The following is a 25,151-nucleotide window of genomic DNA, read 5'->3' as shown; positions in this document are numbered from 1 at the left end:
ATATAGTAACAAAGCTATATTGACCTGACACAGAAAGACACGGAGGCACGTATGTACAAAAGACTTTTATTTTTCTTCAGCTGTGGGACACATCTTCCCCGTGCCACACAGCTCAAACACAGTCCCAAAAGCACAAAACACAAACAATTCTCCACCTCGCTCCACCACTACTCCCAGACAAGCTTCGTCTCCTTCCTCCCAACTCTGGCTCGTCGTCAAGTGGTGGTGGCTGGGCCCTTTTATAGCCCACCCGAAAGCGTTCCAGGTGATTAACCACCTGGTCCTAATTGCACTTTCGGGTGGGGCTGAAGACTCGTCCAGCCGGCCTGTGGGAAGCAGACAGCCCCCCCTAACGGCCACCCTGGGCCCCAACCAAGCTGTGGAGGATTCCATCTCCCATGGAGCCCTGCGGGCGGTTGGGGAAATCATTGTCGGCCAGGGAGGCTGCCACCAAGCGTCCCGGGGGAGGTATTAGACTGCCCATGGAGGCTCCCCCGGAACATAAGCAGAAGGGGCGTCCCTGCTGGGCATGGAACCCGGCTGTCCTTCACAATAATAAATAAATAAATAAATATATATATATATATACTAAACAGAATGACTTCATTAAGCTGTGATTTGATACATTATATATATATATATATATAAAAATTATATATACATATATATATATATATATATATATATATATATATATACATATATATATATATACATATATATACATGTATAATGTATCAAATCACAGCTTAATGAAGTCATTCTGTTTGCCTTTCCTTTAATGTCAAACTAATATATTCTAATATATTTTAACTTTGTTTGTGCACATTGCTCTTTAGTATGTGTTATTTGATTTTACTGGTTTTATCTGAAAATTCATTGACACTTTTTTTTATACTCCTTACCTACGTTTCCAGTCAAAAAAAGATGCTGGCTGTTGAGCTAAAACAGTCTTTTACGAATAATTAAAGGCTTAAGTTAAATGCATAGACAGTCATTTAAAATTAGTTCTGTAATAACATTTACTGTTATTCTCCAAGGCTTTGATTGCTTGACAGAAACAAATTACACTGGGATTAATTTCAAGAAATCGTGCCAACTGTGTGCAATTTGCTGCAATTAAGACACGAAAGGGTATTAAATATTCAAATTAAAGGGAATACTATGGAGAGCTGAGGTGTGGCACAAAGCCAATGAAAACTAATCATTCATGTATACCTGATTAAGAAAAATTTGATGTGAATACATAAGGGAAGCTGCATAATTCTATCTTAAACTGTTAAAAAGATTTAGTAAGAGATTTTTCATGTTCTTGATCTGATAAATGTTTGGATGCCTAGAGGGAGTGCATCCTTCAGTGTAACTAAGGTATACCTCTTTGACTAAGGAGAACACTAAATTATAAAATTAAATTTGATGAAAATAAAATTCTCAGTTGATCATCTTCAAACATTGTTTGATATTAACCAAAGATGTTTGTCTTAAGTTATGGAATTTTTCTGTACGTTGTAAAGCATGGGTGTCATACTCTTGATTCCTAGAGGGCTGCAGTGGCTTTAGCTTTTCTTTCCAGTGACTTTTTAAATTTGTAACCAGTTACCACACCTAGTAGACAGACTTCTTTTGCTTTATCTTAGCTTACTTTCTTTGATTCTGAAGTGTTTTTTCTTTTTCACATAGCCAACAGCCAAATAATAAATGCAAAAAAATCAAAAGATCACCAGCTAACGTGACCCAAGTTGCACCTATGTATTCATCATACCATTTAAATTTCAGCAAAATATTTAAACATTTTGATGGTGCTCTCAAAAAAAAGGTCTTGTAAATTAGAGGACAAACAAGCCGTTGAATTAAATAATATGTTTCAATAAAAGCAAGAATTAGCCTCTAATTAAGAAACTAGATGGAACGAATATGGTGGTCTTACAGTTAGCTGTCATCATTTGGCTTGCTGTGCATCTCATTGTTATTTAGCTGATACTAAAGGAAAAAAGCAATTAAGTGTTCTCAGAAAATGGATTTGTTAAAATTTAGGCAATTAGGTATGTTGCATTTGTTACATTTCAGTGTGGGTTCCTCTCATGGCTGGGGTTCAAATGTTTTGTTAATCTTTTTAAGGTAACATTGTTGATCGTGTAGTTTCTTTCTACCTATGTATTTGTTACTATGTTTGGGGTATTTTGTGGGTGGTACTTCCAGAAGCGAGTCTCTCTGTGCTTGGGGACTCTCTAGTTCACAGCAGCATTAGCCGAAGTTATATGTTACTGATTTTAAAAAGTAGCTGAAATGAAAACCTGCAGGATCTCAGATTGATACCCTGTTTTAAAGCATTTCGACTGATATTAGAAATGGCAACAAACTCTCATCTAACACAGAATTTGGCTGTGGTATCTGCTAATAATAATAATAACTTTCACATTATTATTATTTTTTTTTCCTGCGGAGGTTCTTAAAGTACATGCATGTTAACAGCACATAAGCTTCTGTAGATCTTTTATATGCTCACCTTAAAGGAGTTGTATGTCTTCTTTTTTCTCTATTGCAATCTGGCTTTACACATATTAAGCATGTTATAAATATATATTTTGGTATGTTTGCTTTTACTATATATACTTTAGAAAATGGAATTTTCTAAATAAATACTTGTATGGCAGCTGTGTGTTAAATATTTTAGTGCTGCTTTGCATTTGCTAGACTAGCATTGCTCTGAGTGGGCGTATTGGAACAAGAGCGAACAAATAAAATGTACTAAATTCAACAGTATTTTTAGCTGTGAGATAAGGTAGAATATGAATAATGATTTAAAGCCAGTTAACACATTGAACATATTGAATCATGCAATACCACAAACTAAATGAAGCATTTATATAACTGCCCATTTCCTGATTTGTGTGGCAATAATTAACCACATCACTTACTGAAAACCATTAGTGTTGTTTTTTGTCTCAGTTTTGATGATATTTTTGTTGTTAGATTTTCTTTCAGTGACCTGCAAATCAATGGTTATATCTATTGACTTGAGTGTGTGAGAATAAGGGGCAGTTATGCAGGATTCAGTAGATCTATAAGGCATCAAATTTGACGACCAGAATAGAGAAAAAGGTGGATGTTATGTTTAATTTATGCTTTATTGTTGTTTTTGTTCATTTTAAATGGTTACTTTTTTGCTTTTGTTATTTTGGTTTATTACACTAATAGTAATAGTATACTGTTTGTATAAATGTTACTATGTTTCCTGATTTTTTTGTGAGTGGAGCCCCATGATGCTGGACCACCCTGAATTTACTACTCCCGAGCTCTCCCACAGGCTAATTAAGCAAGCCGAGGAGGCCTAGGAGTTGTGAGTCATTGTTGTTAATTTCCAAGTTTCTGTAGGTATTATTTTCTGTTTGGATTTACTGTTTGTTTTGTTTTTGTGAGAATCATTGTGTTATAAATAGAGTTTCTTCTAAAGCAAAATGGGTAAACCTTCATGATTCAGATAAGAAGAAAGCCAAAATTTTCACTTGTGAAAAGCCGAGATTCACTTAGTCCATCAAACTCCTCAGACGGTATCAGCTGGCTTCAACTTAAGCAGGCCCAAAAATGGGGAGCTGGCAAAACAACAGCAAATATCACCAAAATAAAGGAAAAGCCCCATAAGGAGGAAGGTCACTATCAATCTTTGGCCTTTAAAGAGAAAGCACACTATAATGAAATAAATAAACATAGTACAAAGACACAAAAATATTATAATTCAAATTAGCAAAAACAATAAAGCAAAAAATATGCATAACTTCCATCAGATAGATGACATTATTTCTATTAGTGATTACAGGTGCACAGTAGGCCAAAGCCTCTTAATGAAAAACACTTAATAACTGTATCTCAGCAGATTTGGATGAATTTGTTACACTGCCATTTCCATAAAGAGCAACTGTTGGGGCAAAAGCTTATCATGTATGCATTTTACTGTGCACTGGGGGAATCCAAAACAGACGATGGAGAGGTTTAGCCTATATTTTCAGTTTTGACACTATGAAATTTTCACCGACAGACTTTAGCAAGAAATTTAAGGGAGTTGAAATAGCAGTTGCATCACTTTGTGCCTTATGTAGTGCTGTAAAGCTTTTGTAAATACAAAATGGGCATTTGAAGTTCTTAATTGAGAGCACTGCTGCCATCCATTTGTGACTGTGCACTGTTTGTATTACAAAGAATATTTAACCTCCACTCACTGCCTCTTTAACTATTGTATCATTTATTGTGTTATAATGTAAAAATATTTATTTGGAATTCTAGGCTGCTTCCCCTGCTCGCTTCGCTCGACAACCCCTGGGCTGGCGCTACGCACTAGCCTGTTTGCGGATCTGCTGCTCATGTATGGGGAAGCGGATGTACAACCTAAACAGATTATTTTCATGGGAATTGTTACATATGCATAATAGAACTAACTATTTTACACTACAGCGAGAAATTAACCATATTAAAAAATAGTAAAATGTAATAGATTGAAAGAAAATTATGTTTCATGTTGCGTTAGAGGTATATGTTGCGTTATATGTTTTCATTTTGTTTGGCTTTGAAATTAACGTGCAAATACTTTTTAAACTTACACTTTTACTGTAAAAGAGTAAAAACTATTTTTTAAATGAACTTTTCGTCAATATCGCATTCAATTTTGATCCCGTGTTTGGACTTACATCGTGACACCGCAACATATTACTGCCTGTGAGTGAATATCATTTCTTTCTGTCTAATACATAAACTTACTTTTTTGAATGTTTGTCCCTGTAATTTGTTATTCGTCATAGCAAAAGCTATTCTAACAGGAAACTGTATTTTTAATAAGAGTGGCATATCAAGATCTCCTTTGGTGTCTAATGTTATCCACGGAAGATGTACTACATTACCTTTTTTTGTCACCTGTTAAAATTATACATGTCAGAATTGTTCGACCAATTTTGAATACAACTAATCTTGTCCTATTGCACAGCCTATCACTCAGACATAAATTCTACAATAACATTATGATTTTCGAGTGGATATTAAAAAGATTTGGGAAGTGCCCAGTACATTTATATTTCATGATGTGTAGTTAAAATGAATTTGTTTTTGCTTGAATGAAGCCCTCAACGAAAGGTCAAAAAATCTAAATTAATTTTAAACATTTTTTAAATGTTTGGTAAGATATTCAAGAAGTAATAAACAATTCATACTTCAGTCTCAAAGGCTAATTTGGCTACCATCACTTTACTTAGGTTTATTAAAGTGGATGGGGATGTGTTAAGCATGCAAGAGCAACAGGTGAAATCTCACAGAATTTTAAACTTGGAAATCTCCAGTTTGGGGCTCTAAATGGGTCAGTTATTTGGAAGATTGAAAAGGCTACCATTCACATGCATAACACATACAAGTACTGTGGAACCTCGAGATACGAGTTTAATTCGTTCCAGCACTGAGCTTGTATAGCGAATTTCTCCCATTGAAAATAATGGAAATACAGTTAATCTGTTTCGCACCTCCAAAAATATCAACATAAAAATCAATTTTCCTAACAAATAACACTGATAAATAATATATACAAGTGGAACCTCGGTTTGCAAGTAACTTGGTTTACGAGTGTTTTGCAAGGCGATCTAAATTTCTTAATCAATTTTGACTTGATAAAACAAGCGATGTCTTGCAATACAAGTAGTATGGATACACTTTGTCTGCTGAGCGTCATGTGAGCATAACTGAGCTGATGGTTCTTCTCTCTCATGCGCAACTCTCTCTCTCCTTATCTCTCTCGCTCACGCACGCGTCTCTCTCTCTCCTAATCTCTCTCGCTCGCGCACGCATCCCTCTCTCTCTCTCCTTATCTCTCTTGCTCGCGCGTGCCTCTCTCTCTCCTTATCTCGCTCTCGCCTCTCTCTCTCTCTCTCTCTCGCGCGTGTGCGCGCCTCTCTCTCCTCTTGAGGGCAATCGTCTCCTATTCTCCATCTGCATGTCCGCGATATTTTTGGATACCCTTATACAGCGAACTGTTACAGCGAAACAATGAAATCATAAGCGCACAAACAAGTAGATCCTCACGCTACGGGAGAACAAGGAACACTGAGTGAGCTGACGGGCTGGCAGCGTCAGCTTGGGTGAATCCCCGAGTCAAGGCGGATCGGGAAACGCGTCACGCATAACTACAGCCTGGCTCGTGGCTCGTTACTCGAGCCAATGCTCGTATTTAGATCCAAATTTTTCACTCATACTTTCCTCTTATCTTGAATTTCTCGTATACAGAGGTGATCGTATCTAGAGGTTCCACTGTATTATGTTTTTCCCCCTCCTTTGCCGTCTGTTTTTTATCCAGGCTGATTTAACAAGCTATGCCCCTTAAATTCCCCACTTTGTTCAGCCAGACTTTAATATTAATGGTTGCAGGGTTGCTATTAGCCACCATTTTGAGGCAACTATCAACTAATTTAGTGGTGTACCAGTTTTTTGGCAGTTGGTCAGAAATGGCCAGTTTTTGCTCATTATGCAAAATCTCCAGATTGGTGTGTGTGTTGCCAATAGCTAGTTATTTTTAACATTAAAATAAAATGTAAGCTGCACTCATGTGCACTGCATTTTCTAGCTTTCCTTTATAAGAGTAAAGCAAGTTAAAAAACAGCGTAACTGGCCTCCATGCAGGCATATTTGATATGTGTGTGCAAGTAAATCAATGTTAAAAGTCGTCTTTAGCTTAACACTAGAATTACCAGAGCCTACAAAAAAACTCGTAATTCCGTCCCACTTTAAACTGCTTCTTAAATCCCTTCACACCTCTCCGCCAGCGCCCTTTGTCTTCTAAATGTGCTGATAAAGAGAAGCTCGGAGCAGCCGGCTATTCCATCCCCCCCACCAATTTAGAACGTGCACGAACTTCAGCTTGATTGAGTATCTGGGAGTGAAGTGGAGTTTTAGAGTGGAAATAATAGATCGTTGTTTGGAACACACGCATTTCATGTCTGTTCCGTTTCTACAGTAATCTGTGTCAACACATTGTTAAAACAGAAACGTTTTTTATATTCTAGTAGTAGATGACAAAATGTAGGCATAAACTATATAATGTATGAAGCCTGAAGTCCAAATAGCAAAGAAACATTTTCACAAGAATAACACAATTGCGCTTTTATTCAAAAATATAACTGCAGAAACAAAAGCCGCCTTAACATGCGACATTGACAGCAGTTTATGTAACTGCCTCCTGGTTCAATAGACTCAGCCCGCTTGGGAATCAAAAGGTCACGAGGTCAATCCTGCGCCCTCCGTTTTGAGAAGTAAACTGCTCTTAGTCTTACTGTTTTAGAATAAAAGCATACATTTGATTTCAGTCTGTAACAGCCGGTGCAATTTATGATCCTTGTAAAGGTTAGCTTTTTTTTTTTTAATTCACTTTTCATTCTCTCAGTCGCGTTCAGAATCAATCCATACAACCCCATCTGACACGGCTGTTTTCACTAAAGACGCGCTATAGCTCTGCAGTGTACCACGATGCATACTAACGCCAAACCCCCATCCCCGGGTTCTGACACACAAACGCTGGCGAAGCTGCCTTCTTTGTATCTCACCGTCACTTGCTTTTCTTTTTATTCAGTTTTATTGAGTGTTCCTGCCAGTCCCGCATGTTGCTGTATGCTGTTTCTTTTGTACTCCAGGACATGCAGAGGAAAGAATGGTAAAGACCAGTAACTTCGGCGCTATATGCAATCATCAGACACTCCCCATCTGCCCGTGTCGTTCAAACACAGGAACATATATTGGTGTAAAAGTATAACAAAAGTGCACTTTTATTCAAGTGCACTTTTTCCATCGCCTTTTCCTGTAAGAAGCAATGTACACACTTCTCTCTATGCTGTGGTTTCTATTACACACCTGAAAGAAAGAGACAATATATGTGAAAATATAATCGCACTAATGCAATATTATTTGAAAACGAACAGCCAGATCGGGTGTGAATTTATGCAGGAACTGGAAATTCTCTGATGCAGGACCTTCCCCAGGGAAGAAAGTACAGTGTCAGGTGCTCATTCAGTGTAATAGAAACCATAGCACAGAGAGGTGTGTACACTGCAACAAGTACACGCGTCGTAAATGTAGGAAGGACGGTCCTTGGGTGTGTGAGAACTGTTAATATTTGAATGTGATGATTTTATATAGCACGGAATGAAAATCTGCACTTCTTAGCATTGCACCATGCAAGATGTATCAATCGCCTACTGTAACTTGCTTTCTTTTTTCTTCGGTTATACAGGTAGTTTTGAATAAAAGTGCACTTGTTTTGTTTGCGAAATGAAGTGTCTGCGTGCACTTTTCGTGGCATTACACGTGTATTTTTGAGCATGCCCGTTTGAGCAGTATAAAAGTATTGAAAAGTATAACAAAACAACGGGCAGATGGGGAGTGTCTGATGATTGCATATAGCGCCGAACTTACTGCTCTTTACTATTCTCTCCTCTGCATGCCCTGGAGTACAAAAGAAACAGAATACAGGCGCTATAGCTCTGCGTTGTACCACGATGCATACTAACGCCCCCAACGGGTTCTGACACACAGACGCTGGCGAAGCTGCCTTCTTCGTATCTCACCGTCACTTGATTTTCTTTTTATTCAGTTTTATTGAGTGTTCCTGCCAGTCCCCGCATGTTGCTGTATGCTGGATATTTTCACATGTATTGTCTCTTTCTTTCAGGTGTATAATAGAAACCACAGCATAGAGAGAAGTGTGTACATTGCTTCTTACAGGAAAAGTCGATGGAAAAAGTGCACTTGAATAAAAGTGCACTTTTGTTATACTTTTACACCAATATATGTTCCTGTGTTTGAACGACACGGGCAGATGGGGAGTGTCTGATGATTGCATATAGCGCCGAAGTTACTGGTCTTTACCATTCTTTCCTCTGCATGTCCTGGAGTACAAAAGAAACAGCATACAGCAACATGCGGGGACTGGCAGGAACACTCAATAAAACTGAATAAAAAGAAAAGCAAGTGACGGTGAGATACGAAGAAGGCAGCTTCGCCAATGTTTGCGTGTCAGAACCCGGGGATGGGGGGGTTTGCGTTAGTATGCATCGTGGTACACTGCAGAGCTATAGCGCGTCTTTAGTGAAAACAGCCATGTCAGATGGGGTTGTATGGATTGATTCTGAACGCGACTGAGAGAATGAAAAGTGAATTAAAAAAAAAAAAAGCTAACCTTTACAAGGATCATAAATTGCACCGCATGTTACAGACTGAAATCAAATGAACTAAAGTGAAGACATTTGGTGCTACAAACTTGGTAAAATATTTAGGATTACATGACAACTAAAAACACACCAACTCTCAAACCCTTTCATTACGTAACGAGTGAAAATGGCATTCTTTTGATATGATACATTTGTTCAATTCTTTTGGATTTTTTCTTCAAAGTAGTGCAATGTTAATGAAATTCATTAAACAATAACATATTTTACAAACCCAACAAAGGAACAAGTCAGAGCAATGCTGTTGAGTAGTCTAGAAAAATGATAAAAACAGAAGGTGAGCAGGCCAAGATGACATGCACAAGCATCTGCTGTTATTTTATTTTAAAATGTGCACAGGATTGTTACTTATTTTCATTCATATGACTTTTGCTATACAGAATGTGTATTTATTTATAATAATACTACTTGATAATGATACTTTACACTTCAAATGCTAATTTTGAAGTGTTTAGCTATGAAAACGTTTTTGAACAGTTGCTCAATAAACTGAATTATACCACCTCAGTCTTCCCAGGCTATAAATTTAAAAAACAAACACGCCACACAAGGAATGGGTGTGCAAAGATCTTGAAATTTGACATGTTAAGAGATACCATTCAGATTAAAATGCTGTAACGTAGCATCAAGCTGACATAATTGCATAGCATCTTATTTTCTCCAAATATTATCTGTTAAAATTGGTGTCTATATATTCAATTTCAGCAACCAAAAGTTGCTACCTAGTTTCTAAGCCTGGCAAACATGTTTTAGTTAGTGTTGAGCTCTGTCAGTCCTTTGGTAGCCTACTGTAATTGCTTAACACTAGAATTACCAGAGTCTATGAATAAACTCGTAGATCTGTCCCACCTTAAATCACTTCGCACCTCTCCATCAGCATCTTTTGTCCTGTAAATGTGTCGATACGCAGCAAGCAGCCTACTATCACATCACCCCACCGCCGCACAGTTTTGTCAGGTCAAGTCTGTTTACCTGCGTGTCAGTTGCTTAGAGTTGTATAGAGTGAGACGTCAAGCAAAATGCCACCTTTTATAAATACTATGTCATTATTTGGAACACATGCATTTCATGTTTATGTAAACACATTGTTAAAACAGAAATGTTTTGGTAATAATTGTCAAAATGTAGACATGAAGTGTATAATGTGTGAAGCCTGAAGTCCAAACATCAAATAAACACTTTCACAAAAGGTACAAGTATAACACAACAAGTGCGCTTCTATTCAAGACTATAACTGCAGAAAAAGATCCCGCATTAGGGTGCAACATTGGCATGCATTTGCTACGACCGCTTCGGTGGCGCAACGTTATCAACAGTTGACTGGAAATCAAAACTGCACGGGTTCTACCCTGGACGAGTCCGTTTTGAGAAGTGAGCAGCTCTTATTCTTACTATCTCAGAAAAAAAACATACATTTAATTTCTGTCTGTAACAGCCGTTGTGTATATTTACAATACTTGTAAAGGTTAGCTTTGTTTTTTTTCAGTTTTATTCTCTTAGTCACCTTCACGATACCACAACCACCCCCCATCTGACACTGCTGTTTTCACATAAAGACAGAAGTGAACTCAGATCATGACGATGGTTCTACATTGGAGCAAGAATGCACGTCATACTTTTGCCATCACTGTACTTTGTATGTGTAAATGGGAAGCTCTGCAGTCTGCTTGTGACTTTATGTTCTAGGAAGTAAGTAAATAAATAAAAGTAAATAACATTGGATCTGGCTGTTATATACAAAGTACAGCGATGGCAGCTTCCACCTGTTTTAACAAATTGCTGATTAGAGCACAACATAAGAAATCTGACAAACAAGAAGAGACCATTCAGTCCATCAAGCTTATTTGTTGCTAAGCTGTCCCAGTATCTCATGTACAGTACATATTTTTTAAAGGTTGTCAACGTTTCAGCTTTAATTACACAGCTCAGTAGTTTCTTCCAGATTACTGCAATTCTCTGTGTAAAGAAGTGCTTCCTGGCTTCAGTCTCAAATGTACTTCCTCTTAATTTCTACTGTTGTCCTTGAGTTCATATGCTGATTAATAGAGCTTCTCTGAGCAGTAATATAAATCTTAATTTCTCCAAACTTATATTACATTCTAAGAATTATAAAATGTAATTTTTCATTTCTCCTTACTTGTTGTGCAGACTCTATTCGTAGTGTATGCTGCTGTCATCAAGGGCAAGGGCTGCAGCAGGAGCCGATGGCCATATGATATTGCAAAAAAGTATATAAAATGAAATTTTTCTACTTTTATTATTAAATTTTGCACATATCAGCAATATCGTAAGTGTGAAAGCTGTTATACTTGAATGAATTGTGTAATTGAGTGTGCATGTGTGTGTGTGTATATGCTCTTTCTGGACTGAAACTAGGGTTGTTTCCATATTTGTCTCTAGTGCTGCTGAGATAGTATCCAGCTCTACAAGCTGCAGTCAGATTAAGCAGATTTGAGAATGTATTTATGCATATGTTAATAGAGACACAAGTTATTGTGCTGTTAGGAGAGGAAAACTGTCACAATATCTGTTTGTGTAAAAAGATTTTACTTTCGGCATTGCTTAATTGTTAATGTTTATGCTTGTGTACTTATGAAAACTCATAAATACTATATATTTGTGCAAGATATGAAAGTGTAGAACTATATATTTTTTTATTTATTCTGTTAATTATTGAAAGTTTAATGGTATTCAACTTTATGATTTAAGTTAAATCTGTTTAAAATTTAAGTTAAAATACTGAACATTATTTTTAACAATTTTAAATGCCTTCCAGGTCTCACTTGTTGCTGTTGGGGTTATTTATCAAAGTTAAACATTAGCATCACATCTGATTTAAAGTAATTTGGTTCTTTCTTTATTGCTTTCTTTCAAGTTGCAGTACCCTCTTAAACTTTACTGCAAGTTTCTAGATGTCAGTTGTGCATTTCGGTATTCATTGAATGTGATTTGCTGTCTTTTTTCAGTGTTAGGCAAAGTCAAATTCTAAACTGGTTAAAATGTCATCACTAGTACCTGCTTGTGTTCCAAGTTGTCTTAAACAAGGGTGCAAATATGGCTTAGACAACCAGAATCAAACAACAAGGCAGGCTTTCTATTTCTTTTCATTACATATAGTATGCCATCTTGCAATATTCGTGGTTGCTACAGTATTTGCCCGTACAGTCATTCAAACCGAACTTAATAAAAATTGCACTTGAATGAAAAGGGTAGGTAATTTTATTCAAAAAGCAGGTGGTAAATTGTGTATAGTGCTTACAAAGCAGGCAAGCTTTATTGTCATGCTGTTACAGTATCCTAAAAGAGGCAACCTCTTAACTGCTTTCTGCATTAGTAACAAGTTTTTTAATTAGATTTTTAAATTGCCATGTTCAGCAGGCACTGTGAAGCAATTACAGGGTAATTAAGTCCATTTAGTGTGTTTAGCAATGCATACCCTATTCAAGAGGAAGGAAATTCTCAGTCCAAGGCAAGAGATGAAAATGAAGTGTGGTTTAGCCGGTTCTAATGTTAAATAAATAGTAATAGTTGGTTAAACGATTTTGAAACATGCCACAACGCATTCTAATATAGAAAACCCCTTACACCTTTGTCTAAAGCTTGCCTGGATTAGGAGTAGGCATCTACTAAAACCTACTTAAAAGAAGAATAGAAAATGAACCTGTGCTGTTTAATCCTGTATCTACTTGTTTTGATTCCATGGTAAGGCCTCAGCAAAGTGCATAAATCACAGCGACTTGAGAAAATGTTGGCCCTGTTGCAGAAATGTTTTAGGTCCTCAACTAAAATCTAATAGTAGATGAAGAGCTCCAGTGTATTTTGTATTCAATTTACATTTACATTGATTCATTTAGCAGACACTTTTATCCAATGTGACTTGAAAAAAAGGTCAGAATTATCAGATAAACACCAGTCTGTGGGAATGTTTTAGGAACAAGTGTTACAGGACAAAGCCACAAAATAGTGATGAGTGTAAAATTAGTTAATCTTTCCCCAGTTTCCAGAACCTTATCAAAGCCATTATCAATCAGAGAGATATTCACCAAACAAGAGAGCCTTGAAATTCTTCTTCAACGCATGGATGAAAGTGAGGAGCCTGTTCCACTGGCTACGAGCTACACATGAAGAGAGTCTGGATTGAAACTACATGCAGTGCAGAGGTGGCATTACCAGTCGCCATTTACTAGCACACCTGAGTGTACTGACCTATTGTGTGCTCTGTACAGCAAGCCATAAAGGATTTGAATTTAATGTGTGAAAAAATGAGTGACATGTGCCTTTCTTGGCTGGTTGAACACAACAGGTGCCGCAGCATTTTGATTCATCTGTAGTGGCTTGGTAGCACATGCAGGTACTCCTACTTTTTAGAGAGTTGTAGTACTCCAGAGGTGACAAGAGCAATGCCTGGATTAGAGGTTGTGTCCCAGATCCTGTTGGATATGGTTTGATCTTGCAAATGTTATATAGAGAGAATCAGCGTGAATGAGAGACAGTTGTAACCTGTTGTAATTTATCTAATGAAGACTTTTCTAACACCAGCTGCCGCTGTGTGAAAATGTAATTGTCTACGTAGTATTCTAATTAAGAAGCCTCTGAATGATGTATTGGGATAGCTTAGCTGTTAAGCTGTTTCGCACAAATATTATGAAGTTTTCCTTCACACATAGAGCCATAAACATGTGGAATAAGTTACCAAGTAGTGTGGTAGACAGTAGGATGTCAGGGACATTCGTAACTAGACTTGATGTTATTTTGGGGGATTTAAGTGAATAGGACTGACAGGTTTTATTGAGCTGTTTGGCCTGTTGTTGTCTAAATTTTTGTAAAGTTCTAATGTGATAAACAGATTAGTTTAATGGAGTGAATGGTCTCCCCTTGTTTGTCATTATGGTATTATGTTCTTATGTGTAAATGTGCATGTGTCTAATGCAGTTTACAGTCCAATGAATGAAATCATTTTTAATATATTTCAATTTTTGTGATTAAAGATAGGAAAGGAGCAGATAAGACTAAATTGCTGCCAGAATTAACTTAACAGAAATAATACTGTATGTTCAACTGTAGTCAGGATTAAAGGTACTTGAAAGGACAAAAGACTCATTTTTTGGTGTTTAAAAGCCCAGAATTGACCCAGTATCTTTTCAGATAGAAGCCACTTCTTTGTCCATAGCCATTTGTTTGCCACTTAGTTTTTGAGAATCTCTCAGTTTGACCAGGCAAATGTCAATCGAAATATTTTGTAAGTATACAGTATATCTTTCTGAAAACTAAATATTTTCGTTGCATACATTCCATGATTTCACACTCCTGTGCACTCCCGAATTGAAAGTTACTTGTTTAGGAGTAGCCAATGACTACCATTACTAACATTGCCTTGTGCAGTACTGGTTTCAGAGGAGACCACTCTCTGCACAGTGAACCTGCAATCTCCTATTCCTGCTAGTTTGTGAATGGATTCACTTATCTCTTACTCCATGTATTGTGCATGTCGCTGTGTTATTCACTAATATTATTGTCAACTGCACTGATAAATAACCATCATATCAGGTTTATACCTCTCTATACCTTGCTGAACAGTATAGTGTTTGGGAGGTGTAGAAGCCTTCGGCCTCTTATTTGATTCAGTTCCAGTTTATTTTTGTGTAGTGCTCTTCTCTGAGTACACACATACGAATCCACAGCTATATTGTTTCAGTAGAAAATCACTAAACCATACATTCACGTATACGAACACACAAACTATGTTAAACAAACAGTCAAATGAAGTCATTTTAATTTGATAAATATTAGAAAAACATAACAATGTAAAACCTACCAATACAGATTGCCTTCAATTTAAGACACATTTTTTTTTCAAAACTTAAATTTGGGGAGCTTCTTAAATTTGAGTTGTTTTAGCTTCACACCTCTTAAGACCTTCTGCAGATAAACAATTACAAAAACTAAGCTTTATGGGATTGTGTAACGTAAAATGATTCGGCATGTGTGGACTTGTGAAAGGGAGAGTTATTTGGTGCATGTGGGCTTGTGAAAAAGAAACTGATTTGGTGTGCATGGGCTGGTCAAGTGAAACTGATTCCACAAAAGAAAAAAAATACAGGGTCTGGAGTTTATCCTAATTTTGAAGGCATGCTAAATTGGAAGCAGTCTGCCATTATAATTGACACACTGTGTTTTGAATTGATAACAGAATATAGAAAAATAAAAATTCAACATTCCCGAAGAGATTAAACCTGTTGGTTCCACGGTCCTTTTGACAATGTCACAATTCTGATGGCGTTGGCAAACTGGCTGGATGCCTAATCAGGCATTGTACAAAATTGTTCGGTATTAAATGAATTCCTTTAGTCAGTGAATTCCAAGACTACCAACGTCTCTTGTGTCACTTCCCAGTGGGTAGGAATGAGCCTAGCAATCAGGTGCTACAGAAAGATACCAAACAGATAAACAGATTAGAGATATTGTATTTTTGAGTAAATGACTAACAATAACAGTTGCAATGTGACAGTTTACCACAAGCTCTAATTAGAGTATGCTAGACTAAAGTAGAGAGTCTTCGGGTCTTTACTGGAACCGTTGGAGTGTTCCACAACTTTGGGAATCTGTAGCTAAAGACTGAGTCTCACAGAATAGTTTAATTCATCCCTGGGGCCTTTAAAAAGATGGTAGATGTTACAATAAAGATAACAAGACAGAAAGCAAGACCAGGTTTGAGTTTAGAGGAATTAAGAATGCCAGTTTCAGAATGCATCAGAGTAAAGGTAGCTTTGAAATCCATTTTTCTTCTTAAACAGATTTTCACAGTATAAGCTTCATAGTGCTGTTTTTTTATTTTTTTATTTTATTTGTTTATTTATTTATTTATTTTAATCAAGAGGAATGCAGGGAGTCTTTAGAATTGTAAGAAGGCTATTCTAGAAGATCTTGGTTGACATAGTAGTTTATGCAGAGTATGAAGTTTAAACCGCAATTAAATTTTTTTTACGACATCACCAAACTTCAAACAAATCCATTAGTGTAATTTTTGATATTTTGGGGTTTCTTAGTTTTAGTTTTTCTATCGTAGAAGATGATTATACCCATAAATATTAATATATTAAAATTTCCTTTCATTTTAACTATATGGGAAATTGTGTCTTTGTTTATGAATGAGTGAGTCAACTTTGCAATATATATCTATATATAGTGTTGTGTGTATGTATACATATACATACATTAGGGGGCTTTGCCCCCTGCTCACTTCGCTTGCCAACCCCTGGGCCAGCGCAACACCCTGGCCACTTTTCGGTTAAGCTGCTCACGTATGGGTAAGTGGATGTACAATTTAAACAGATTGATTTTTTCATGGGAATTGTTACATATGCATAATAGAAATTACTATTTTACATTCCAGTGAGTAATTAACCATATTAAAAAATAGTAAAATGTAATAATTTGAAAGTAAATTATGTTTCAAGTTGCGTTATTCATTGCGTTACACGATTTCGTTCTGTTTGGATGTGAAATTAACACACAAATACTTTTAAAACTTAGACTTTTACTGCAAAACTTCAGTAAAAACAATTTTTGGAATAAAATTTTTGTCAATATCGCATTCAATTATGATTCTGTGTTTGGACTTTTCATTGTGACAACGCAACGTATAACTTAACCATGAGTGAATTTTTTTTCTTTTTCTCTAATAAATAAACCAACTTTTTTCGAATGTTTGTCCCTGTGATTTGTTAATTGAGAGGGCCGTGTGCGTGTTTGAATATGGTTGAGAGGAGGGCGGGACCTGAAAAAATCTCATGGCCAAAGTCTTGTCTTGCAGGGCTCAAAATTATCTCTTTGAAAAAGTCTCATCTCAGAATTTCCTTTTATTATAGAGAGATATTTATGGTGAGCGACGGCTGGGTAATGATAATGAATATGTGTTTGAATTCTGTGGGGGTTGGGGAGTATTCCTTTAATATATAATTGAGTTAAAGCATTCTAATATGAGGATTATTTTTGTATTTTTGTGGGATTAAAAGTCAAGTTCCACAGTCTTTATTAAAGGAATATTTTGTGTGGCTAAAGGTTGCAGTTAACTAAATACAAACTGACGTCTCAAGAAGAATTTCAAACAAAGCTGCTAATTTTTTCACTGTTAAGTGGTTGGTTAGAGTTACATTGTAGCAGCTGGGTTTGATAGTCCATGCCAGCTCTGGTTTTCAATAACTTTGCAATAACCTTTGTCCTTTCTTTCACAAGCTATAGTTTTATATAGTTCTACAGTCAACAGTCAGTTTGCTTTCAAAAATGTAATTGCTGGGCATCCTATTTGTATAAAAACCACACTCTCTCTGCATCTGTTTTTTTCTTATTTTAATTTAATATTCAATTGTTGTTGACATTGCTATTTTTTATTAAAATATACTGAGATTTTACATTTATGCTTGAAACCCTTGGTGAGTTGCACATTCCTTTTGCCCGCTTTTCATTTTGTGTGTAATTTATATCCTCTTATTTAAAACATGCTTCATGTTAATTATTTTAATCATGTATTTTTTTCCTTAAAATAACCCTGATTATTTTGTATGAATAATGTTTATAAATATTAATTTAATATATTAATCTGCCAGTTTCAGATATGTGAACAAAAATGCAAGTGACAATCACTGGAGAGTGCCAGTTGATAGCTGTGTCTTGTGTACCTGTAATCTTAGCAGAATGAGGTCAGCCATCTTTAATCAGTCCCAACATTTTAAATGCAATCCTGTTTCTGCACACTAAAAACAGTGAGACAAAATTAAGATTTAGTAATAATGCAGAACTGCTGAGGATTTCTATTTCCACCACTATAAATAAAGAAGGCAAGTGAGACATTTTAATACATTTTAATCTCATGTTCTCATACAGAATGGAAACAACAACATTTCTTGTGTAATAGTAGTCCATGGTGACCGACACCAGGCAACAATAATCAGTATCAAAAACGTCCATGAAAAAATCTCATGTTACTTGTTTTGTGTAATCCACATGTCAAGTCATCTAGTCTTATGATCAGAACATCCCAAGCACATGTGTTTTTAGGAAAATTTCATTAAATAAACCACTTCTGGAAAATGCAGTTTTGAATGAAAATGGAAAGCACCTTAACACTAGAATCCCTGAAGCCTACGAAAAAACTCCTAATCCTGGGCCACCTTAAATTCCTTCACACCTCATCATCAGCTCCTTTCTTTTCCAAATGTGTCAAGCAGCACAGACAGCAAGCAGTCTGCTATCCCATCCCCCAAATGACAAAGCTCAACTCGTAGAGAAGATTCTCAGAACTCAAGTTTGTCTATCTAGGTGTGAGGTGCCTGGAATTGTAAAGGGTAAATAATATATTACCATTTGGAATACATACATGTCATGTGTGTTCCGTGTCTACAACAATCTATGTAAATACAGGATGAAGGGAAATGCGAGGCAGGAATTGTTGAACATATAACTAACACAGGATCGTTTAACATGTTTTAGTAATAATTGACAAAATGTAGAGCTGAAGTGTATAATGTGTGAAGTCTAAATATCAAATGAACACTTTCACAAAAGGTACAAGTACTGTATAACAAAACAAGTATGTTTTTATGCAAGATTATAACCGAAGAAAAAATAAATCTGGTTAGGGTATGATACTGTTGCTGACTCATAATCCAGAGGCTGTGGGTTTGATTCTGAGCTCCTTTTCTGTTTGCCTTCTTAAGTTAATTGACAACCCACTTGCAGCAATTGCAGATTGCCCCCGTGCTGAAATGAACACTATCAGGCGTCCCTCTTGCTGAAACAAGCTAATTTAGAAATGGAGAAAAGTATTGCACAGTGCTAACAATCACTTGGACAACCCACTTGCGAACTAGCAATGGCAACCTGGATTGCGACCCAGTGGTTAAGAAACACTAGCTTAGGAGACTCATCATTAACCCCTTGCAAACCGAGGATTGCAACCGACAACCCACTGATGGCACAAACCAGAGACTGAAAAACACAGCCTTACGTGGACCCACTATGAGTATGCCGATACTCAAAGATTGATTTGTGCTACTCTGTAAAAGCAGTTAAAGTATGCGTACAGTGACTTACACCAGACACACAAAGCTTCAGTTGCAATGAACTAACGTTTTATGCAGAGATTCAACCAAATGGCTATTCCCAAACTGAGTCATAAGTTGGCACATGACTGTATGTTTTTATGCCAGAGATAAAAATTTGCTGTTTTTTGCAATCCATTTTAATTTGAATTAAAGTATTCAAGCTTTTGTTTTAGTGTGCTATTCATACATTCATTTCTGTCTCCTTATTAAGGCTATCAATGCAGGCATTGCATCCCAAACCCTTTTTTTTTCAGCATAATAATGCTTTTATGCTTCATCAGTAATTCTTTTGCTTGTTTATGTATTCATGTGCATATTTAATATGAACATAATTATATACATGTTTTATAATATGATTTTTTTTCACAGGTAATAAGTAAAAGATAATGTTAAAATATCTGAAATGTACAATTTAAAAGAAAGAAATTATAAAAAATAAAGTTAGTGATATATGTAATTATTATTATATATATGATTGTTTTTCACAGGTTATAAATAAAAGAGATAATCTTCTTAAAAAATCTGAAATGAACAATTTACAAGCAAGAGAAACTATAAAAAATAAAGTTAGTGAAATTGAAAGGTTAAATAATCTAATCAAAGAACTTCGATTGGAAAACCAAAGCATTCATAAAGAGAAAAAACAGAAAGAAAAGGAAAATGCAGCATTACACACAGAAATTCAGAAACAAAATGAGGAGCTTCAAGTTATTCACAAGCAGTACACAGAAATTGGTAAGAACTTCTAGTATATTTTCTAAATGTGTAATTTGAATGATTATGGTAACTGGTATCTTTTTTCATGGCTTGATTTTATGATATAAATGCATCTTTATCCAAAAATGCATTAAGGTGTTTTTTTTCTGTTTTTCTTTTTGATTTATATGTTACATTATTTTTTCAAAGTATTCAAATTAGGTTAGTACATTTTTCATACAAAAGATCAGATCCATCATTAATCAACAGTACATAACCATGCCTTTTTGTGTGTTTCATGACTAATGCACAGCTTTTTTGTGCAAAGTGAGTCATTTATCAAAAGTGCTTAAATTTAACCAAAATTCATTTGTGTGAAATAGTTTACAAATCTGCATATTTCTGTCCCTGTCTATGCATATTAACTGAATGGATCAATAATAGAACAACGCAGTAGCCCCAAAAAATAAAAAAGCATGACTTTCAAGGACTTACTGTGGACACTGATGCTGGGAAATTCTAGTGCGTGTCATTTTTATATAAAGTATAACAAAAGATGTCCCTCTAACTATACAAAAATGAGAATAGTGTGCTACTTTTTAAATATGTCAGATTTTCTTTTGCTTTGTACCTTGTACTCTTGTTGGAAGAAATTTTGTTTTGACATACTCATTACAGGTTGTATGCTAACTTGTCTGTTTAGATGGGAACTGGAATATCTGTGTCATTATATAAGGGTCTTTCCTATATCAAGCATTATTTTAGTTATGTTTCTTTTATGTACACTGAAGCAACACAATATGCTGTTGTGTTTTTGTCACCAGTTTTCAGAGCAGCAGCATGTAAATGGTGGATAGATGGTCAATAAGTATAAGAGTTGGTGAGAATTCAGTTTGTAGCGGAAAGAGAAACTTACTACACAGACAAAGCCAGACCCCTAAAGGAGTGTCATTCTTAATTTAGGTATTTGAAACATACTTTGTAGGAGGTGAATAGATAACCTGTTCTCAGCCAAAAAGTGAAGCATGAAGTCTATGAAAGAATTCACACTTAAAAAAAAAAAAAATACTTTGAGAGGTTGCTATTCAGTCATTGGATAAACACTTCCACATTTTCGACACCCACTGGAAAACAGCATGAGCTTCTTCTCCATTAATTTTCACGTTGCATCTGCCCTCCAACTACTCTACTTATGGCCTCAAGGCCACATGTGGATTGATGAAAATTCTTTATTCTTTACCACATTAAGGTCCAGACAAAAGTTATTTGAATAGTCGTCTTTAACCTCCAATACAGAGATGACCATTCCATTTTTGTGCTTGCCACTAAATACTCTGAGCCTCATCACTGTGGACTGCAAAAACCTTGGACTTCCTCTTAATCTGAGGAAAACGAAAATACCCAACTATGATGTACCTGGCTAGAAAACTGAGGTGTATGCAGTCAAAAATGCTGAGAAATGTTAGATGTTGTTGACTGCTTTCCATACTGTATATCATTAACCAGCTGATCTGAAAAGGTGGCCATTTAGTAGGAGGTTCTGTACGGCGTCAGATTTGCCAGCACCTCATTCAGTAAGCTACAACACTGGGTCTTTGAGAATTATAATTTCAAAAAGGAAAACAAGCTACCATTCCCATCCTATATGGTAACAGGAACCTAGTTACATAATATTGTCTCATGCCTTTGCATCATTGCTGAAGATTCTCCATATCAACTGTGAGAATAGTTGTTCAAATTTCATCATCTTCACTCGATGAATAATGACTGTTATTTAAATCATGATGTGACAGATTTAATCCCGCTGAATGGGCTGCTACAGATTTCCCAATTATTGTCTCCCCAAACAAGTTATTGCTTCAGGCTTAACCAAGACCTTAACCTTTCAGTTGATGTGTGCAGTGGGGTGTTCTCTCAATGCAATCGCTCTTCAGGTGAGATACAGATATAAAGGCATACTAACTTTGAAATATGTAATAAATATTAATCAAACATTCTAAAATGCACATTATTAGGAAATATTTATAACAGTTAAGAAAGAAGATGTGATTAGAGATCAACTAAACTGAGGTTATGTTCATATGGTGGCTACTGAAGAGTACATATGCAGCATCATACAGTTAAGTGAAACTTACAAGATTCATATGTTTTTCCAAAGACAGTGCTGTGAAAAAGTATTTTCCCCACTCAGTTTTTCCTATATTGTTGAAGACATTTGTCACTTTGTTTGCAGTTTTTACACTAGAATCCAATTTTGAACAAAAGGCATCTGAATGAACAAATAACACATTTTAAGCTCATTTAAATGATCTAATAAATAAAGTTATATAACACTAACTGGTACTGTGTGAAAAAGTAATTGTATCTAGTTAAATTGCCCTAACTAAAGGGATAATTAGAGTTAGCTGACTGGCAGAGAAAAGCTTGATTAAGCCCGCACTGCTCAATCGAAATCTCAATTATTTCAGCAATTACCATTCAAGTCAAATTGCCAACACAAAAATTCAACAAGCTCATGATGCCAAAATCAACCAACATTTGTGAAGAGATTAGAAAAAAGTTTTTTCAGCCTGGAAAGGACTATAGAACCATTTCAGTGGCTCTGAGACTCCACCAAATCTAGTGAGCACCTTAATGACCAAATGAAAGATACTTGAAACATTTTCAGTCTTCCCAGAATTGGAAAGCCTGCTAAAATTACTCTTAAAGGCACAGTGTAAAATCAACTAAGAAGTAACAAATGATAGAAAATCCTCTAGGGAACTGCAGGCTTCTTTTGCCTTTGTAAAGGTCAATGGTCATGACTCTACAATCAGAAAGACACTGGGCAAAACTGGGTAGCAAGGTGGAAAACCACTGCTAATCAAGATTAATTTAACAGGAACTGCCTAAATGATACCCAGGCTGTTAAGGGAATGTTCTTTGGAAAAGAGGCAAAAGTAGAGCTTTCAAGCTGACTTGAACCCAATATGTATAGCATAGGCTTAAAATAGAATTCTAAAATAAGATGATCATATCAAGAAGCAAGCATGGTGGTGGTAGTTTGATGGTATGGGGCCTCATTGTTTCCTCAGTATGTGAATGACTTGCTATAGTTGAAGGAATCATAATATTTAAGGAAAGTGATTTAAAAAAGTGTGAAATTAGGTTGAAGAGTACTTGGATCATGCATTAAGAAAGTCCACATCAGAATAACTGAAGAAAAAAAATACAATATTAAAATTCAATATCCAGATTTAAACCCAACAAAGATGCTGTAGTAGGACCTGAAAGCAATTAATGCTGAAAAAAACCCACTAGTGTCCTGCTTTACTTTATACACTGTGCCAGTTGGGGGTCAGGTTTATTCAATCAATGAATTAAACATTTGAAAAAAAATGATATGACTGTGTCCTTAAGCAAGTATTATGGAAGAAGCTGCTGGGCGATGATGTCCTCTTTTCCTCATCTGACTGTAATCTTTGGTACGCACTCAATTGATTTGATGCAGTGTTAAACTGATGGGATGAAGATCAGCACCTCCAAATCTAAGGTCATGGTTCTCTCATGGAACAAAGTGGATTGCTCTTTCCAGGTGAGAACTAATCAACTGATCTTAGTGGCAGAGTTCAAATATCTTCGGGTCTTGTTCACAAGTGATGGTTGAAGAAACATGAGACTGACAAGAAGGTTAAAGTGGTGGTAGTTGTTCTGCAGGAACTGTACTAGTCCTCGGTGGTGAAGTGGGAGCTGAGTTTAAACACAAATCTTTCAGCTTACTGGTCGATCTACACCCATGTACTTACCTACAGTCTTTAGCTGTTGGTTATAACCAGAGAATGAGATCATGAGTACCTGTGTCAGAAATGAGGCTCCTTAGAAAGGTGGCTGGGCTGAAACTTTATGATAGGGTGAGAAACTTAGCAATTTGTGGGAGTCTCAGAGTAGAGTTGCTGCTTCTCTGGGTGATGAGGAGGCAGTTAAGGAGGTTTAAACATGTTGTAAGGATGCTACCCTGGATGCTGCTCCCTCTAGATCTGCTCCAGGCCCAACGTACTGTGTTGAAGACTCTGTGGCAAACCCAGGACACAATGAGGGGATTACATCTCTTGGTTGGCTTGGAAGTATATGGGGACTCACTTTGAATAGCTGGAATCTGTAGCTGAGGACAAGGAAGGTCAGGTCTGACCTGCTTAACCTCATGAAACTTTGACCCTCACCCAGAAAAGCAGTTTTAAAAAATGACTTAAAATGAGAAAAAAATGTGTGCCATTTATCTAGTTTTATATTTTAGTTGAAGACCTTGGGATTATTTAGTGCCAAAAATGTTCAGCAAAAGACAGAATCAAATAGGGTCAAATACTTTTTTTACAGCCCTGTATATGTTTGTATACATCTTTAAAATTTCCAAAGACAAAGAATTAAGACCAGGGGCCTCATGTATAACGCCGTGTGTAGAATTCCCACTATAATATGACGTAAGCACAAAAGCCGAAATGTGCTTACGCATAGAAAAATCCAGATGCAGGAATCTGTGCGTACTCCAACTACTGCGTTCTTCCGCTACATAAATCCCGATCAGAGTGAAAACTAACGCACGTGCATGTGCCTTCTGTCCCGCCCCAACTCCTCCCAGAATTACGCCTCTTTGAATATGCAAATCAATATAAATCGCCCTTAAGCTTAGCCTTCTGTGAAAAGACAATGGGGAAAAGCACAGGAGAAAATATAAGAATTTCAGCGAATACCAAGTGGAGGCAAAGAAAAAACATACTATTTGTTTATTTAAACTGTGGTATAATTAACAAAAGGAAGTTGATTGAGTGACATAGCGTGTTGGAGAAACTTGAAAGCTCACGTTCACAAAGTCGCACAGTGCTGGAAATGAAAAAGAACTTGTCAGATATCAAAGTCGCCATGAAAAGGTCGTAGCCCACTGTCTGAGTGTCATATGAAAGCTTATTAGGGTACAGAGAAAAAAAAAGGCACACAGTGGGAAAAAGCATGAAATGTCAACTTCAATCTTGAAATTTCACTTTAATCATGTAGTTTATTTTGTCATTAAAGTAGAATATCATAAACTTCATTTTAAAATCGTTTAATCAACCAGTTTCTCAAATCACGT

At 36.2% G+C, this 25,151-nt stretch overlaps 1 protein-coding gene across 3 annotated transcripts in view; it reads left to right on the top strand.

The window, feature by feature from the left end:
- The window catches only part of LOC120530174 (putative leucine-rich repeat-containing protein DDB_G0290503), a 419,164-nt gene that overhangs the window by 191,840 nt on the left and 202,173 nt on the right, over nt 1-25,151 (top strand). For all 3 annotated transcript variants that reach the window (XM_039754405.1, XM_039754404.1, XM_039754406.1), the window contains one exon: nt 19,840-20,086. In XM_039754405.1, coding sequence (XP_039610339.1) covers nt 19,840-20,086 — 247 coding nt within the window. The remainder of the gene's footprint in view (nt 1-19,839; nt 20,087-25,151) is intronic.

The sequence above is a fragment of the Polypterus senegalus genome, chromosome 5 (assembly GCF_016835505.1).
Source record: "Polypterus senegalus isolate Bchr_013 chromosome 5, ASM1683550v1, whole genome shotgun sequence".
NCBI classification, from domain to species: domain Eukaryota; kingdom Metazoa; phylum Chordata; class Cladistia; order Polypteriformes; family Polypteridae; genus Polypterus; species Polypterus senegalus.
The sequence above is the reverse complement of the archived record's forward strand: the minus strand, read 5'-3'. Positions and strand labels throughout refer to the sequence as shown.